We start from the raw sequence: 17,607 nt of genomic DNA, 5'->3' as shown, positions 1-17,607 counted from the left end.
TGTACCCTACCGTTTAAATAAGGTCAAGGTCTTTTAAGAAAACAAGAAATTAATACTTTTTGGTAACACTTTAGCATAGGGACCAATTCTCACTATTAACATGGCTTATTAGCATGCATATTACTAGTTTATTGGCCATTTATCAGTATTAATAAAGCATATATTCGGCATGAACATGAACATACTACACATCCTTAATCCTATCCAATATATAAACCTAACAACTATACCTTTCTAACTATTAATAAGCAGTGATTAGGAGTTTATTGAGACAAAAGTTGTAGTTAATAGTTAGTTAATAGTGAGAACTGGACCATAAAATAAATTGTGACCTAATGTTTTAATTAAAACGGGTCAGACATTCAGATGAAATGACCTTTACGTTGTTAGAAATTTCTTTTACTAAAAGAATACTGAAAAGTTATTTCATTTCCACAAAAATATTAACTATTATACAATAGTTTTCAACATTAATAATAAGAAATGTTTCTTGAGCTTCAAATCAGCATATTAGAATGATTTCTGAAGGATCATGTGAGACTGAAAATTCAGCTTTGCATTCACAGGAATAAATTACATTTTAAAATAAAGCTGCAAGCAGCGATTACCAGGGTTCAAGCGCTTTAAGTCATTTAAGCACATATGAAAAAGACATTACATATTATTTATCAAGGCTGTAACGACCTAAATCATTTTTTTGCAAATCCAAGTAATTTACCGTATAAATATGATGCTTTTTTTAAAAGTTTATGACCATTATAGTACCAGCTGTGGTCCAATCCTAAAACTTAGCATGCTTGTTTAGAATCACCAGTCGCATATACTCACCAGGTTTTGTGAAGTTTTGAGTTTTCGTTTAGGCTTTATATGCTTTGAGGTATATTTAGACAGGCCCCTTATCTGAACGGCCCCGTTATAGCTTCTCAGAGGGTACAATTTTTTAACCAGTATTGACCTAGAGAGCCCAGATAACTGTACTGCAGTGTTTTTTCCAGATAACGAAAAACCTAGGACTCATTTGCAAAAGTAGGTTTTTCACCTTTTCTCAATGATTTAACCAACGGTTTGATTGACAGCAGGGGTTCTTGAGGCAAAGTTGTTCAGAATAAGAACATCTATCGTATGATATGAATATCGTGTGTACGTGTGAAAAATCACCCAATGTACAATCGTTTACGCCCCTGAAAAATGGCCGATTTCTTTCAGATTTCTCACAGACCTTTAAGGCCAAAAGCCAAAAAGGCCCACCAAGTTCTGTTCTGATCAGCCTCCGTAAACCTTGTCTAATAGGTGCTCAAAATTCATCTGCCTATGATGGCCATGTTTTTTGAGATATACAAATGTCCTTATAGACACTTTGGGCCAAGACTGTGCTTACCAATTTACACGTCAATAGGACAAATGGTTGCATAGTTATGGTCGTTTTTATGTTCTTTTCCCTCTTATAGCACCACCAAGTGGCGAAGCTCAGCTATTTTTTGTTTGTTTTTCACGTGACCTCAGATTAAGCTCTTACGTACGCGTTGTGAGTTTGGCGAAGATATCTCATTCTGTTAAAATTGATAAGTTGATAATTATTGATATTCGCTCTCTATCTTCCTGCACTGGTTTGGTTCTGATCTGGCAAAAAATCTAGGACTAGTTTGCAAAAGTAGGATTTAAAAAAAAATGCAAAATACCCCAAAATTATGTGCAATTCCGTACTTTTGATTGCTGTAGCAACCCTGTCCGGCCAATTGGGGCGAGCTTTGGTGACTTTGTAGGCGGTGTAAGTACTACCATCCTTCCAAGTTTTAAGTCTCTGCGACTGAAGGTTTGGTCTGCCCAATCAGTTTTACGTGGAGATTGCTGATCCTTGGTCATTCTAACAATTACAATAGGGTTTCGGCCCCTAAATATATTTAAATAAAACACAGATATTTCAAATTGCAATAATATTTGTCAATATTACTGTTTTTACTGTATTTTTTTTTTTTTTTTTAAACCTTTGTGAGTTTTGATTTCTATTTATTTATTTATTTATTTCAAAAACTGGTTAATAGCTAATAAATATTAGCTGTAACACCAAAAAAAACTATAACTAATAATCATAAGTTTGATATTTATTTTATAAATAATAATTTACATATGTATACAAACTTTGTTATGGCATGCTTGAGATCTAATATGAGACTTGATGTCTGAAGAGAATGAAGAAAAATCAAGTTAGCTATGATTTAAATTTTTCTAGTCAAGCTGTAATTTTGTCAAATTATGCAAATAAAATAATAAAATAAAATTAAAATAAAATAATAAAACTAAATAAAATAAAATAAAATAATAAAAGCTAATTATGCAATTAGGCTTAGCAAGAGGGGTTTTTCTCCTCATTTCTACTACATAACACTATGGCTTTTATAAAATGACTAAAGTGTTAGATTTCTTTATCTTTCTTTAGGTATCTATGTTCACTGCATGCATGTACTATAATATTTTACATTCATTAAAAACTAGTGAGTGTGAAAAGTGTGTATTTAGATTGTCTGTGAGACTAATACATAAATTATGTGTTAGAGAACCTACAAATTATTTCTTATATTACTTATATTAAAGTTACATTTTAACTAGAAGATTCACCCTGCTATTCAAAAGTTTGGGATCAATAAGATTTTTTAATGTTTTTTAATGGAGTCTCTTATGCTCGTTAAGGCTGTATTTATTTGATCAAAAATACAGAAAAAAACAGTAATATTGTGAAATATTATTGCAATTTCTAATAGTGTTTTTCTATTTTTATATACTTTAAAATATTATTTACTTCTGTGAGGCAGCAAGAAATCAGAAATCATTCTAATATGCTGATTTGTTATCAGTGTTAAAACTGTTTGTGCTGCTTAACATTTTTTTGGAACCTGTGATACTTTTTCTTTGATTCTTTGATGAATAAAGATTTTTTTTTTTTCCAAAATATAAATTGTTTCTAACAATACAAGTCTTTACTATCACTTTTTATCCAATTAGCACATCTATGAATGAAAGCATTCGTTTAATTAAAAAAAAAAAAAAAAGAAAAAATTTACTGACCCCACACTTTTGAATAGGTTTGAAACAATTTTTTTACTTTAAATAAACTACTTTTTAACATTTTATTTATTAAAGAATCCTGAAAAAAAGTATCACAGGTCTCACAAATATTAAGTGGCACAACTGTTTCAACATTGATTGTAAATCAGCATATTAGAATGATTTCTGAAGGATCATGTGACACTGAAGACTGGAGTAATGATGCTGAAAATTCAGCTTTGCTTCAAAGCAATAAATTTTATTTTGAAGTGTATTCAAATAGAAAACTGTTGTTTTAAATTGCAAAAATATTTCACAAAATTAAAGTTTTTTTCTATTTTTTGATCAAATAAATACAGCCTTGATGTGCACAAGAAACTTCTTTAACAAACATTAAAAATCCCAAACTTTTGAACGGCAGTGCATATTTAGTGTATATAAGTTAAATGATGCAAACAGTTCTGCATGTCTAATTGTAAGTGTCTGAGTGCTTGACAAAGCCCTACTGTTACTGTCTGTTGGCTGTAATTTCAACCAGTGCAGATCTTTCATGGATTCTTGCAGATTTGCTCATCCTTACATGCCAAAACAAATGCTTTCAAAAAGTCCTGCACATTATTGAGTCTCGTCCTCTCTGCAGATCTCCTCCCATGAGGGAAAACCATTGTGATGGCGGAGGGATTTGAGTTTGACCTGGACTACATTACAGAGCGTATCATAGGCATCACCTTCCGCCAGTCCTGCACAGAGCAGATGTACCAGCACAACCTGCGCAGCATCACGCAGATGCTGCAGTCCAAACATGCTGATCGATACATGGTGAGCAAACAAATCAGATGTCATTGTGTGACAGTAAATCAGACCTTTGCTGTTGGGGTCACATGGAACAAAACCTTTATTTTTCTGCATGCAGGTTATCAACTTATCTGAACACAGTGATGATCTCAGCAGGATGAATCACAGGGTAAAGTTAAACTGTGTGTCTGTTACAGATAAGTGATTGTATGCATATGTCCATTCAAAGGTTTGGGTTGGTTTTAATGTTTTTTTTTTTTTTAATAAGTTCACCAAGGTTGCATTTATTTGATCCAAAATAACATAAAAATGGTAATGATCTTAAATATTATTATGATATAATATTATTATAAAATAATGTTAAACACTATTATTAAAATAAAATTTTAATATATTTTAAAATGTAATGTATTTCAGTGAAGGAAAAGCTGCATCTTTAGTCTTCATTGTCACATGATCCTTCAGAAATTGTTCTAGTATGCTGATTTGCTGCTCAAGCAACATTTCTTATTATTATGAATCTTGAAAAATGTTTAAAAAGAAAAAGAAAAGAAAAGCATTTATTTAAAATAGACACTTTTCAGCCTTGCTGAATAAATGAAAGAAAAAAAAATCCTCCTAACCCCAAACTTTTAGTTGAAAATACACTGTTTCACATTTCTGAATTTTAGGTGGTGGATTTGGGCTGGCCGGAGCAACACACTCCATCGCTCCATCAGCTGTGTTCTGTGTGTAAGAACATGGACAACTGGCTTAGGGCGCACTCTGAAAATGTGTTGCTGCTACACTGCAAAGTGAGATTTAAAGATTGCAGTTTATTCTTTGGTACAAAGTCCATTATTTGTCTCTGTGACTCCGTCCTGGAGGAATGCCACGGTTGGTTAACTTCTTCCTGTGTCTCTCTTAGGGCAGCAAAGACAAAGTGGGTGTGGTAATATCCTCTTACATCCAGCTATCTAATGTTTCCACCAGGTACAACTCAACAATTCATATTCATTGTTAACAAGTCAAAACATCTTTAAAAAGACAATTACGTTCTCAGACAAGCTGCTTAAAGGAATAGTTCACCCCAAATGACCATTTTTAAACTATTTACCCTGATGCCATTCTAAATCTGTACGACTTTCTGTGTCATTACAATAAATGGCCAAGCTTTGAAAAAGACACAAAAGCACCATAAAATGTAGTTGTTTTGATTCAAAGTCTTCTAAATTCATATGATGGCTATGTGTGAGCATCAGACTCAAATTCAAGTCATTATTCACTGAAAATATTGATAATTATTCATAAGCAATGTCCTTTTTTTCTTATTTTTTTCTTAATTTTTTTATTTAGACCTTTTTAGTGAATTGGCTGACGCTATCCCTTTAAAGGGATAGTTCACCCAAAAATGAAAATTACCCTATGATTGACTCACCCTCAAGCCATTGTAGGTGTATATGACTTTCTTCTTTCAGATAAATATAGCTGGAGTTATATTAAAAAAAACATCTAGGCTTTATAATTGCAGTGAATGGCTGATGAGATTTTGAAGTCCAATAAAGTGCGTCCATCTATCATAAAAGTAGAGCACTGCATGTTAGCCCGGGTCCTAGGGGCCCCGACTACTTAACGCCCGTAGGGCCGGGTTTTGGGCCAATTTTCACGTCATAGTTCAGACGTGGGCCGGCAACGGGCCTGTTTTAGGCATTCATCAATTATGGTGATGTTAAAAAAAATTGCCGCACTGATGGAAACAACACAAGACCAGGCTCCTGTGACTATCAAGAGCGGCTCGGACAGTGTTTAGTGTTTAGTGACCCGTCAGCAGCAGCGAGCATGCCTTCAGTGCATAATTGCATGTAGTTCCGGTTCATTTTTGTGAAGCGCTCCTGTTCAAGACTGAGACGGCAGAGAGTGCATCATGTTTGTTTTCTTTATTTTATAAAAGCACAATGTTTTATGGATATTGTGCATGCACACAAATAAAAGTAGACCTTTTACAGGTCCGACTGATGTATTACTCTTATCTTTATGAGCAAAAATGATGGCATATTTTAAATTGTTTCCACTGAAAAAATGCAAATGATCACGCTGACGCCTACATGTCCTGCAAAGTGCGCTTTAGCCTCCACTCTTCACACAAATGATTGTATATGTGCCTAATAGCACACATTTATCTAGTTTTTTTTTTTTTTTTTTTTTTTTTGCAGTTTCTTAGGCAATTACAGGAATAATTTAAAATAATAATGCAACAAAATAAAAACAAGCCCACAAAATACAGAGAGTGAGATATCACAGATATTATACAACTTTACATTATACAGCTCTTGTTATATATACATATACACACATATATACCTATACATACAAAGAAATATTTAAGGTATATGCATGTCTAAGTACCCACAGGTACTCATAAATCCGTCTACATACATCTGAATATAGACACATTTAAAAAAAAAAGATGGCGGGGTTGTCACTCAACTTCATCTCTATCACTTCCACGCTAGATTTTTCACTCCCAGGGATAACATATATTCCGCCTCTACGCCTAGAAATTTAAGAAAGGGGTCCCAAATCCTATGAAACTTAAAGGGGTTATCTCTCAGTACTGTGGAATAGGCTTCGTTAGGAATAATTCCCTTAACAATACTTATCCACTGGGCCACCGAAGGGGTTGTGGTCGTTATCCACTGCAACAAAATACACTTGCGAGCACAATGTAACAATATTTGCAAGAGCTAAGTACCTTTAAAACCACAAGGGAGTTCCTGTGTAAGACTCAGTAGGCAGATCTTAGGTCCTAACCGCAGAGGGCATTTATCTAGGTTTAACGTTTAAACTAGCATTGTTAGATGTTTGAACTGTTTTATATCTATAGATTTTATTTTAGGCAAGCTTTGATGATTTAAATCTCTTCTCAATTGAGAAGGAAAAAATGACTATGATCAAGTCACTGGCTGCCGCTAGCCACTTGGTCATTACTTTAAAAAACATAAACTTATATTTAACGAACAAAAAAATGCTTTTTTCTAAATGACCTTATATAACAACTCTGCCATTCCATACAAAAATTGAACTACTTTAATTGCTGAAACTGTAGTGTAAGCTAAGTTTTGGGAGAAGTGGAAAAAGATGGGCTCGGGTCGGACTCTGGCCAAGAATTCTGATAAGCTGTCAGACAAGGGCTGGGCTAGGGCCTGAGTGTCTCCGGGCAGGGCAGGGCTAGGGCCTATATTTGAGACCCGTGCAGGGGTCAACATAAAAGTACTCCACACAACTCCAGGGGTTGCTAAAGGCCTTCAGAAGCGAAGTGATGTATTTTAATAGGAAAAATATCCATATTTACAACTTTATAAGTCAAAATCTCTAGCTTCTGTTAACTGTTGTACTCGCGTTCACGAGAATGACATTCCTGTGGATGATGTAGGACATAGGCGGTCATGGCGTCAAATGCAGAAGCACAAAGGAGAGAGCAAAACAAAACACTGGTCATGATTTAAAAGCACAAAACAAGGATTTGTAAAGAAAAATGCTGCAGGATTTTGATATTAGACAAGAGGAGACTGGTTTTTCTTTGCTGTAACCAAAACTTAGTTTTCATAACACTAGCATATTCTCACCGGAGCGTACACTACGCCTACATCCTGCGTCATCCACTGGAAGGCCACTCTCTCGTGAACGTATGTATGACACTTAACAGAAGCTAGAGATTACGGTTTATACCGTTTTAAATGTGGAGGTTTTTCTTACACTAACGCATTGATTTACTTGAGAAGGCCTTTATTAACCCCACAGTGCTGTGTGGAGCACTTTTTATGATGGGTGGATGCACTTTATTGGACTTCAAAATCTCAACACCCATTCACTGCCATTATAAGGCTTGGATAAGACATAACATAACTTGGATAACATAATCTTAATGGCTTCATTTCAAAAATCTTTATTTAAATTAGTGCTGTCAGTCGATTAAAATGTTTAATCTAATTAATTACATGATGTTTTGATTAATTAATCAAATTAATTTCAAAATAAATTTGACTGTGAAAATACCCACAAAAATTGTTTAAAGATATTTTGTGTTAAATTAAAAAGTATTAAGTAGACATTACAAATTGTAGCCGATTCAGCATAGAATGTATTACACACAAACATTTAGACTGCAACGTAAACATGGGAACATAAAAGAAGATCATTTGAGAAACATCTCAGTATTTTTGTTCATACGATGAAAATCATTGGTAACCAAAACAGCTTTGTTACCAACAGTCTTCAAAATACCTTCTTTTATGTTCCACAAAAGAAAGGTTTAAAATGACATGAGGGTAGAGTAAATGATGACAGAATTTGTTTATTTAATTATTTGTTTATTTATTTGTTTTGGTAAACTATCCCTTTGTTTTTATTTATTTATTTTTTTTTTTAATGGAATGATAAATAAGAAACTAAATCTCAGGTGGTGATAAATGTCTTTATGAGTCATTCGTTTATTCATTTATTCATTGATTCGTTCAAATGGCTGATTCATTCAGGAATGAAGTAAATGGCTCTCTTTATGAATCTTTGAATCATTGGTTCACGCAATTTGTTCAAAACACGGATTCATTCAGAAAATTTTAAGGCATAACTGCATTTATTGAGTTGTTACCCTGCATCATATTTGTCAACAGTCAACTGTATGAAAATATAAGATGACGTCGAGGTCTGGGGATGGGGCCAGTGCGTTAACTGCATTAAAATATTTTAATTGCGTTATTTTTTCATAAGTACTTAAGTTAATGCGTTAAACTGACAACCCTAACTTAAATATATAAAAGCATTATAAATTGGTAGTGCGGATGTAACGACTGCATGTTGTGGCATGTACTGTAGATAAAATAATTGCACAGTTGACCAACAAAAAGATTTTATCTGGTTATATTTCCATTTGTGTCATTTCTACCTTTCAGTGAGGAACATGCATTAGATCTCTACTCTATGAAGAAATTCTGCAGTGATAAAATGGTCAACCTTATGACTCCATCTCAGAAAAGGCAAGGATCATTTGTTTATGCATTAACTTTCTTTTTCCTCTCGTTCCTGTTGCTTTTCACCTTGAAGCATACTTAAGTGCTGGTGATGTTATGGCTGTTGGTCACTCAGCAGTCTGTCATGAGTGAAGGTTATGCTCTGGACAGCAGTTCAGGGTCACACATGAGAGGAAATCCCCCTATGCAGTCTGGACGTCCTGATATTATTCCCACTTCCTTTTTCTGTGAAATATCTTCATTTTACGCTTTGGGATTTTCTTTGTTACATCATACTGACAGACACTGCATGTCACCCCTTACTCATGTGCAAACTGAGAAAGAATTTTTGCTTTTTCCCATGCTGTTTAGTGCATTACTATTTTCCTTCCCTTATGTTCTCCCATCTCTATTGACTCCAGAAACACTTTTCGGAAAATGAGTTATTGTAAAGCTTCAAAATGGCAACAGAAATATTCTGCTCTGATCTGTTGCTGGAACAACACAAAGAAGCTGTTTTTGGCAACACTGTAAAGAAGCTATTTATTCTCTTTGATAGTGAGGCGCACCCAGAATAGCACTAAATCAGTGGAAGAATGTCAAGAAACATGATTTTTTTTTTCAGCTTTCAGGATCAGTAACACTATGGAAGCAGTTCTTTATATCTTAATATATATATATTATATTCTTTATATTACAATTCTAAATTTAAATCTAGCAGTACTTCTTCTCAGAATGGTGAGACTCAAACGTACAACTTTATTTGCAGTTCTGAGAGGAAACGTCCGAATTTTGAGATACAGAAAAAAGTCAGAATTATAATATATAAAAGTTACAATTATCTTTTTTGTTTTTCTTCCATGGCAAATGAACTTATTTGTGAAATGTAAACTTGGGGGATATAAACAATTCTGAGTCAAAAAGTCAGATTGGGAGATGTTAACTATTCTGAGAAGAAAAATTAGAATTGTGAGATATACAGTAAACTTGTAATTTTGAGAAAAAAGTCAGAATTGTAAGACAAACTCAGAAGTGCAAGAAAAAAGTAAGACTTCATGCCACAGTTCTGACTGTTTTTCATAATTCTGAGTTTATCTGAGATTTTTGAAAATTTTCAGAAAAAAAGTCAGAATTTAGAAATGTTTACTCGCAATTGTGAGTTTATAACTTGCAATTTTGAAAAGAAAGGTTGGAATTGTGAGATGTAAACTTGTAATTCTGAGAAAAAAAGTCAGAATTATCAAATGTTAACTCAGAAGTGCAAGACAAAAGTGAGACTTTATGCCACAATTCTGACTTTTTCTCATAATTCTGAGTTTATATCTCACAGTTCTGGGAATTTTAAGAAAAAAGTCAGAATTTTGAGATGTTAACTCTCAATTGTGAGTTTTTAACTTGCAATTCTGAGAAGAAAAGTAGAAATTGTGAGATGTAAACTTGTAATTCTGAGAAAAAATTCTGTATTATAAGACGTAAACTCAGAATTGCAAGAAAAAGTAAGACTGTTCTGAGAATTTTGAGAAAAAAGTCAGAATTTCAAAATGTTAACTCGCAATTGTGAGTTTATAACTTGCAATTCTGAGTAGAAAGGTTGGAATTGTGAGATGTAAACTTGTAATTCGGAGAAAAAAAGTCAGAATTATGAGATGTTAACTCAATTGTGAGTTTATAACTTGCGATTCTGAGTAGAAAGGTTGGAATTGTGAGATGTAAACTTGTAATTCGGAGAAAAAAAGTCAGAATTATGAGATGTAAACTCAGAGGTGCAAGAAAAAGTAAGACTGTTCTGAGAATTTTGAGAAAAAAAGTCAGAATTTTGAAATGTTAACTCGCAATTGTGAGTTTATAACTTGCAATTCTGAGTAGAAAGGTTGAAATTGTGAGATGTAAACTTGTAATTCTGAGGAAAAAAAACAGAATTATGAGATGTTAACTCAGAGGTGCAAGAAAACAATAAGGCTTTATGTCACAATTCTGACTTTTTCTCATAGTTCTGAGTTTATATCTCACAGTTCTGAGAATTTTGAGAAAAAAAGTCAGAATTTTGAGATGTTAACTCATAATTGTGAGTTTATAACATGCAATTCTGAGAGGAAAAGTCAGAACTGTGAGATATAAACTTGTAATTCTGAGAAAAAAGTCTAAATTGTGAGACGTAAACTCAGAAGTGGAAGAAAAAATAAGACTGTTCTGAGAATTTTGAGAAAAAAGTCAGAATTATGAGATGTTAAGTCAGAAGTGCAAGAAAAATAAGGCTTTATGTCACAATTCTGAGTTTATATCTCACAGTTCTGAAAATTTTCAGAAAAAAGCCAGAATTGTGAGATATACATTTGTAATTCCTAGAAAAAAAGTCAGAATTGTAAGACGTAAACTCATAATTACAAGAAAAAGTAAGACTTTATGTTGCAATTCTGATTTATTCTCATAGTTCTGAGCTTATGTCCCATAGTTCTGAGACAACAAGTCAGAATTTTGAGATAAAAAAGTTGCAGTTGTTTGTTCATCTTTAATCTAAATGGTCTTCTGTACTTTTCAAGCCTTAGGCTTGTTTGGAAATATTCATCAGTTCTTTCTTCCCACAAAATCCCTTTGTTTTAAACTGCTGATATTGGCAAATAAAACCAGGCTGATGCATCTTTTTGCTGTTTTATTGTTGACTTCATCTGAAGTTGTGCTGGTGTTATGAGGCTTGATTTATTATTGTCTCGTGTCAGTATGAGTGACTGATGTGTTTGTGGATGATTCAGGTATGTGCAGGTGTTTGGCAGGCTCCTTACCCGTCAGATCCGCATGAACTCTTCCCCCCTCTTTATCCATGGCATTAATATCCATCCCATTCCTGACTTCCACCCTACAGGTGAGGAAAACACCCATATGCCGGACATCCATTAAGTGAAACAGTGTTTTTAGCTTCCAAAGAATTGTAGTATTTGTCATTAAAATCTCAACAGGAACAGATCTTTCTCAGAATCTCTCAGTTCTCCATTTTTTCTCCTGAGAAAAATACTTCAGTAATCTTACTTAAAGTATTACCTCACCCAAAAATGAAATTTTTGCTGTCTCACTCTCATTTGTTTCTTTTGTGGAACACAAAATAAGACACTTTGAAGAAAGTTGGTAACCGAACTGTTTTGGTGATCATTGACTTAACTTAACTTTAACCTAAAATTATAAGTTCTGTAAAAGTATTACTGTATCAAATTCTTCCAAAACCATTTAAGCTATGACTTCTATGTTAAATTTACAATTTACAGTATACCATCTGTGTTTCTACTGTTATTTCTACAAAGGAAGTTGAGGAGAAACATCAGAGACAAAGTTAATAGTTGATGAAATGTTATTAAGAATATTTTTCTTCTGGGTTTGTTTGTTTTCAGTGTGTCAGCTGTTTATCAGAGTGTATCAAGACACACAAACAGTTTTCACATCGGGAGTGCAGTAAGACACTGGATATTATATAAATGCAATATAAAAGTAACATGGACATATTATGTGTATCATCATTTTTATGCATGTGATTATACAGTGTTTAGTGTTTATAATATGTGTATATTTAGTGCTTGTGTATAACTCTCAGTCAGGTTGCCGTAGGTCAGACAGACAAAGTGTGTTTTGTTCTGAAACCCCCACAGATGCTCAAAGGTGATTTCATGGTGAGATGTCTTGCTGTCTCTTACACACACACAACACTATTCTTATGAAAACTGCACACCGTGTCATCTTCATTTCTTCTTTTTGCAGATTGCGTGTTATCATAAAAATGATTCCATGAGGACTCACGAGACAGTGTTTCGTGTGCAGTTCCACACCGGCGCCCTGTGTGGAGACCGACTTTCCTTGCATAAAGAAGACCTTGATCATGCAAACAAAGGTACATAAAGGGTTTTTTGGCCAAATCTTTGCACTCAAAGTGTCCCGAAAGATAAGAATCTAGGAAGGCATTTCCATTTGTAAAATAATAAACCAAGTAATGTTTATTTTGTATGTAGCACTCTTTTATCTTTTCAGATAAATCAATAGATATATTGTTCAAAATGTTGACTTACAGTATTTGAACTGTAAATCTGGTTGACAAATGTTACTGGAAAATGTTCAAAGTTGATGTGATGAACTATGCAGGTGATTTTGTTTCTGCCAGGACATCGGTGTGAACCTGAGAATCTCACTTTATTTTCTTTAAAAATATTAAAATAAAATAAAATAAAATAAAATAAAATAAAATAAAATAAAATAAAATAAAATGCATACATAACTTGAAAAAAATGTTAACTGAAATAAAATATAAAAACATATATTAAACATATAATTTCAGGTTTATTTCAGGTTTTCAAGGTGGTGATTAAATTCAAATAAATATTTCTAAAAACTAATAATAATTAAAAAAAAGTGACAAAACATAGCAATTACTGAAACTTAACTACAATTTAACTGAAAAATAAAATAAAATAAAATAAAATAAAATAAAATAAAATAAAATAAAAAAAAATGCATACAAGCAGAACTTTAGGAAAAAACTCTAACTTAAATAAAATATAAAAACGTATATATTAATATTATATAAAATATAAAAATATTGTTTTATTGTTTTATTTCAGATTTCCAAGGTTGCATTTTCTCATTTCCATTTAATTTAACTAAAAATGAAAACTAAAATTTAAATAAAAAATTCTAAATAATAATAATAATAATAATAATAATAACAACAAAAATGACAAAACTGAAACTTTTAACTAAAAATAAAATAAAATAAAATAAAATAAAATAAAATAAAATAAAATAAAATAAAATAAAATAATGCATACATACATAATTTGAGGGGTAAAACACTTGAACCAAAATAAAATATAAAAGCTTATATATTAAACTTTTATAATTTTAGGTTTATATCAGGTTTCCAAGGTGGCATTTCTCATTCTCAAAATTTAAACTAAAATGTGAATACAAATTTCTAAAAACTAATAATAATAATAACAAAAAATGACAAAAACACAGCAATTACTCAAACTTTTAACTAAAATTAAATAAAAATAATAAAATAAAATAAAATAAAATGCATACATAACTTGAGGGGGGGGATGGGCTTTAACTGAAATAAACTATAAAAACATATACATATTAAACTTTAATAAAATATAAAAAATATTTCAGGTTCATTTCTCATTTTTATTTAGTTTAACTTAAAATGAAAACTAAAATGTAAAAAAAAAAATTCTAAAAACTAATAACAATAACGACAAAACTTACAAAAACATAGCAATTACGGAAACTTTTTATTAAAATTAAGCTGAAAAAAAAAAGTAAATGCAAAATATAAATAAAAACTATAATGGTATCTCAGTGATACTAAAATAACAGAGAAAATACATACATTAAACCAATACAATCAGACTTTATAAAGTGTAGATGGTCGGCAAGTGTAAATGGAGTAAGAAATAAGCTCCCCGTGTTATATTGAATATAGTTAAATAATGGGGAAAATACAAAGCATCTGTGAAATTAAAGGATTTTGTTTTCAGTATTAATGGCATATATATATGAGAACAATTCTGCAGCCATATTATTATTTACTGTTTTTTGTTTTGTTGTAGAAATAATGCCTGTCTTGGTTATTATGTGTTTTACTGTCTTCATAGTCCCACTAAAAATCTCAGAAAAAAAATCATTCTTAAAAAAGCTCTAGCAGCAGTTGTTTTCACATGCCATTTTATTTTTATATTTAGTTTTTAATGTAGTGTTAATGTTAGTTTTGTGAGCCAACATACATTTGTACTTAACTATACTGAGTGCAGGTTGGTGTTTCCTATTGTGTGTGTGTGTGTGCGTGTGCGCATGACTGAGCATGTGAGTAAGTGCGTAGTGTTTTTGGTAAATAATGACAGACAAGACACACGGTGACCCAAGCAGACCTGAGAAAGAGACAGACAACTGAACTCTTCACACAAACACTTCATTTTGGTCCTTGCGCAATGGGAAACCTTACTCAGTCAGCCGTAATTTTGGATGGACAGAAGCAAAAACAATCCCACTGCTGTGGCGAACATGCTTACAAGTCACAGATACATCAGCTGTCATTGAACTTGTGTGTGTTGATGTTCCCACATTGCTGCGCAGCGTAGTTTTTTCCGTTCCTTTCATCTCTTTTAGTCATCGTTTGCTCTTGTTTCTATTCAAGACCCAAGATTCCCAGAGGACGGTGTGGTGGAGGTGCTCTTTTCAGAAACTGCCGACAGCGAGTCATCTCTTGCTTCAGGTATCCTCACGTTTCTCTGGAACGAAAGGTGTTTTATGGATCTTTGCCAATGTGGATTATTCAATATGGTTGGTTCAGGTAGAAATGAATGTAGTTTTGAATTTCTCCATTTTAAGATTGTGGCCACTGGAGGAACAGTTCAGCAGTTGTTATTGAAAATGATTCTCTGGATTCACTACAGGCTCAGTGGGACTTCACTGAAAATCTTACAGCAGCAGGTAAGACTGGTTCTTCATAACATCTAGGGTAACACTTTACAGTAAGGTTCCATTAGTTAATGTATTAACTAACATGAGCAAACAATGAATAATACGTGTATTACAGTATTTGTTAATCTTTGTTAAAGGAGAAGTCCACTTCCAGAACAACAGTTTACAGATAATGTACTCACCCCCTTGTCATCCAAGATGTTCATGTCTTTCTTTCTTCAGTCGTAAAGAAATTGTGTTTTTTGAGGAAAACATTTCAGGATTTTTCTCCATATAATGGACTGATATGGTGCCCCGAGTTTGAACTTTCAAAATGCAGTTTAAATGTGGCTTCAAACGATTTGGGATCGTTTGAAGATGCATTTAAACTGCGTTTTGGAAGTTCAAACTGAAGACAGACATGAGCATCTTGGATGACAAGGGGGTGAGTACATTATCTGTAAATTGTTGTTCAGGAATTGGACTTCTTATTTAATGTTAGTTAATGAAAATACAGCCATTCATTGTTAGCTCATGTTAATTCACAGTGCATTAACTAAACATAACAAACACAACTTTTGATTGTACTAATACATTAGTAAATGTTGAAATTCACATTAACTAAGATTAATAAATGCGGTAGAATTACTGTTCATTCTTAGTTCATGTTAACTAATGTATTTAACTAATAAGCCTTATTGTAAAGTGTTACCATGTCTAGAATAGTACTCTTTAGGGCTGTCCCCTAATAGTCAACTAACCGTTAGTCGACGAGAAGAGGCTTAGTCAACCAAAATCATTTTAGTCGCAGAAAAAAAAAAATCCACAGAAAGTGGCAAAGTCACGCAGTCCGTGACGGACAGATCATTAACAGCTGGTCTACATGGTAATAATACAGTGCTTAGGCAGGACATCCAAATGCTCATCATTCATCAGCCTCAAATATGGCTTTTCATCTGAAAGATGTATGTAGTAGCAACTTTACATGGGAGTTCAATCTATAGTTAACCTAGAGAAATGTACGCTGTTTAAGTGTCTGTGTGGAGTGTTGAAGCTAAATAGAAGTGCTGGTGCAATCACTTGCTCCTGCTCCATCATTTTTGGTCTTACAGATAAAAGTAATACATCTCTTGAATATGTAAAGACTCTGTTTTTTTTGTATGCAATCAGAATAACAACGAAACGTTGTGCTTTTGTAAAATAAATAAAGCAAACAGGATGCACTTTCTGCCATCTCGCTCTCTGTGAACTTGAGCGTGGAACTCTGTAACACCGTGTATACTTGCCTTGCAGACATTAAAAATGTATCTATAGAGAGTGAAGTGTCTAGTTTTAACTGAACCAATTCAAATGGAAAACAAATATTCTCAGATTATGTAATCTGTATGAAACATGCATACAGGCGCATCACTACTGCGATGATGACTCAGTGTCACTGACTTCATCTCTTAAGCTGAAAACAAAGAAGGCAGTAGTTTATCAATGTGTTGTTAAAACTTTAATGCAGTCTCCTTGCTGTTTTTCCCTGGCACGTTCATAATTAATATATCTGCCGGTGCGCTTTGGCAAGCTTTTTTTTTTTGTGCGCTTGAGCGGTTATTAGGCAATGTATGCTATTAAAGGCTTATTATGATGATTTATATGGTTTATTAATAAACATGCAACTAATAGTCAACTAATGCTTAAAATGATCGACTACTAGTCAACTACTACACTGTATAAAAAAAATTGTTGAGTCAACTTAAAATAATTTGTAACCTTTTTGTAAAATTTTAGGAACCTTGAATCAACTTAAAATTTTAAGGCAGCTGGGTTACCCATCTGTTAAGTTGAGCAAACACAAATATCGTGTTGTTACTTAGTACAACTTAAAATTTCAAGTTGACTAAACTTATTTTAGTTGACAGAACTTAAAATTTTAAGGCAGCAGGGTAACAAATTATTTTAAGCTGACTCAACAAATTGTGTTTTTTATTTTTTACAGTGTAGCCTTAGTGGTCTTGAATAAAACTAAAATAGAAATGGATTTTTTTTTTAAATGTGTCCTTTCTTTTATACTTTCTGTTTGTCAAAAAAAATCTCCTGAAAAAAAGTATTGCAGTTTCCTTTAACACTGACAATAATAAGAAATGCTTATTTAGTGCCAAATCAGTATGTTAGATATAAAATACATTTTAAAATTAGATGACAGTTCTTTTTAATTGTAATAATATTTAATAAAATACAGTATTACTGTATCTTTTTATCAAATTAATAAAAAAAAATAGTTTTGAAATTGAAATTGTATATTGAAATGTTAAATAGTTAGAAAAATAAAACAGTAGAACAATTATGAAGTACA

The 17,607-nt window shown here is 32.6% G+C and overlaps 1 protein-coding gene across 3 annotated transcripts in view; it reads left to right on the top strand.

The window, feature by feature from the left end:
* Window positions 1-17,607, top strand: part of si:ch211-191a24.3 (tensin-3) — a 59,909-nt gene that overhangs the window by 1,192 nt on the left and 41,110 nt on the right. For all 3 annotated transcript variants that reach the window (XM_051139463.1, XM_051139461.1, XM_051139462.1), the window contains exons 2-12: window positions 3,683-3,861; window positions 3,956-4,006; window positions 4,509-4,631; window positions 4,745-4,809; window positions 8,769-8,852; window positions 11,576-11,685; window positions 12,206-12,266; window positions 12,406-12,481; window positions 12,570-12,699; window positions 15,001-15,078; window positions 15,195-15,296. In XM_051139463.1, the coding sequence (XP_050995420.1) occupies window positions 3,712-3,861; window positions 3,956-4,006; window positions 4,509-4,631; window positions 4,745-4,809; window positions 8,769-8,852; window positions 11,576-11,685; window positions 12,206-12,266; window positions 12,406-12,481; window positions 12,570-12,699; window positions 15,001-15,078; window positions 15,195-15,296 (1,030 nt within the window). In that variant the 5' untranslated portion in view covers window positions 3,683-3,711. The remainder of the gene's footprint in view (window positions 1-3,682; window positions 3,862-3,955; window positions 4,007-4,508; window positions 4,632-4,744; window positions 4,810-8,768; window positions 8,853-11,575; window positions 11,686-12,205; window positions 12,267-12,405; window positions 12,482-12,569; window positions 12,700-15,000; window positions 15,079-15,194; window positions 15,297-17,607) is intronic.

Source organism: Labeo rohita, chromosome 20 (genome assembly GCF_022985175.1).
Source record: "Labeo rohita strain BAU-BD-2019 chromosome 20, IGBB_LRoh.1.0, whole genome shotgun sequence".
NCBI classification, from domain to species: Eukaryota; Metazoa; Chordata; class Actinopteri; order Cypriniformes; family Cyprinidae; genus Labeo; species Labeo rohita.
Note: the sequence above shows the minus strand (reverse complement) of the source record. Positions and strands in the feature narration are given on the sequence as shown.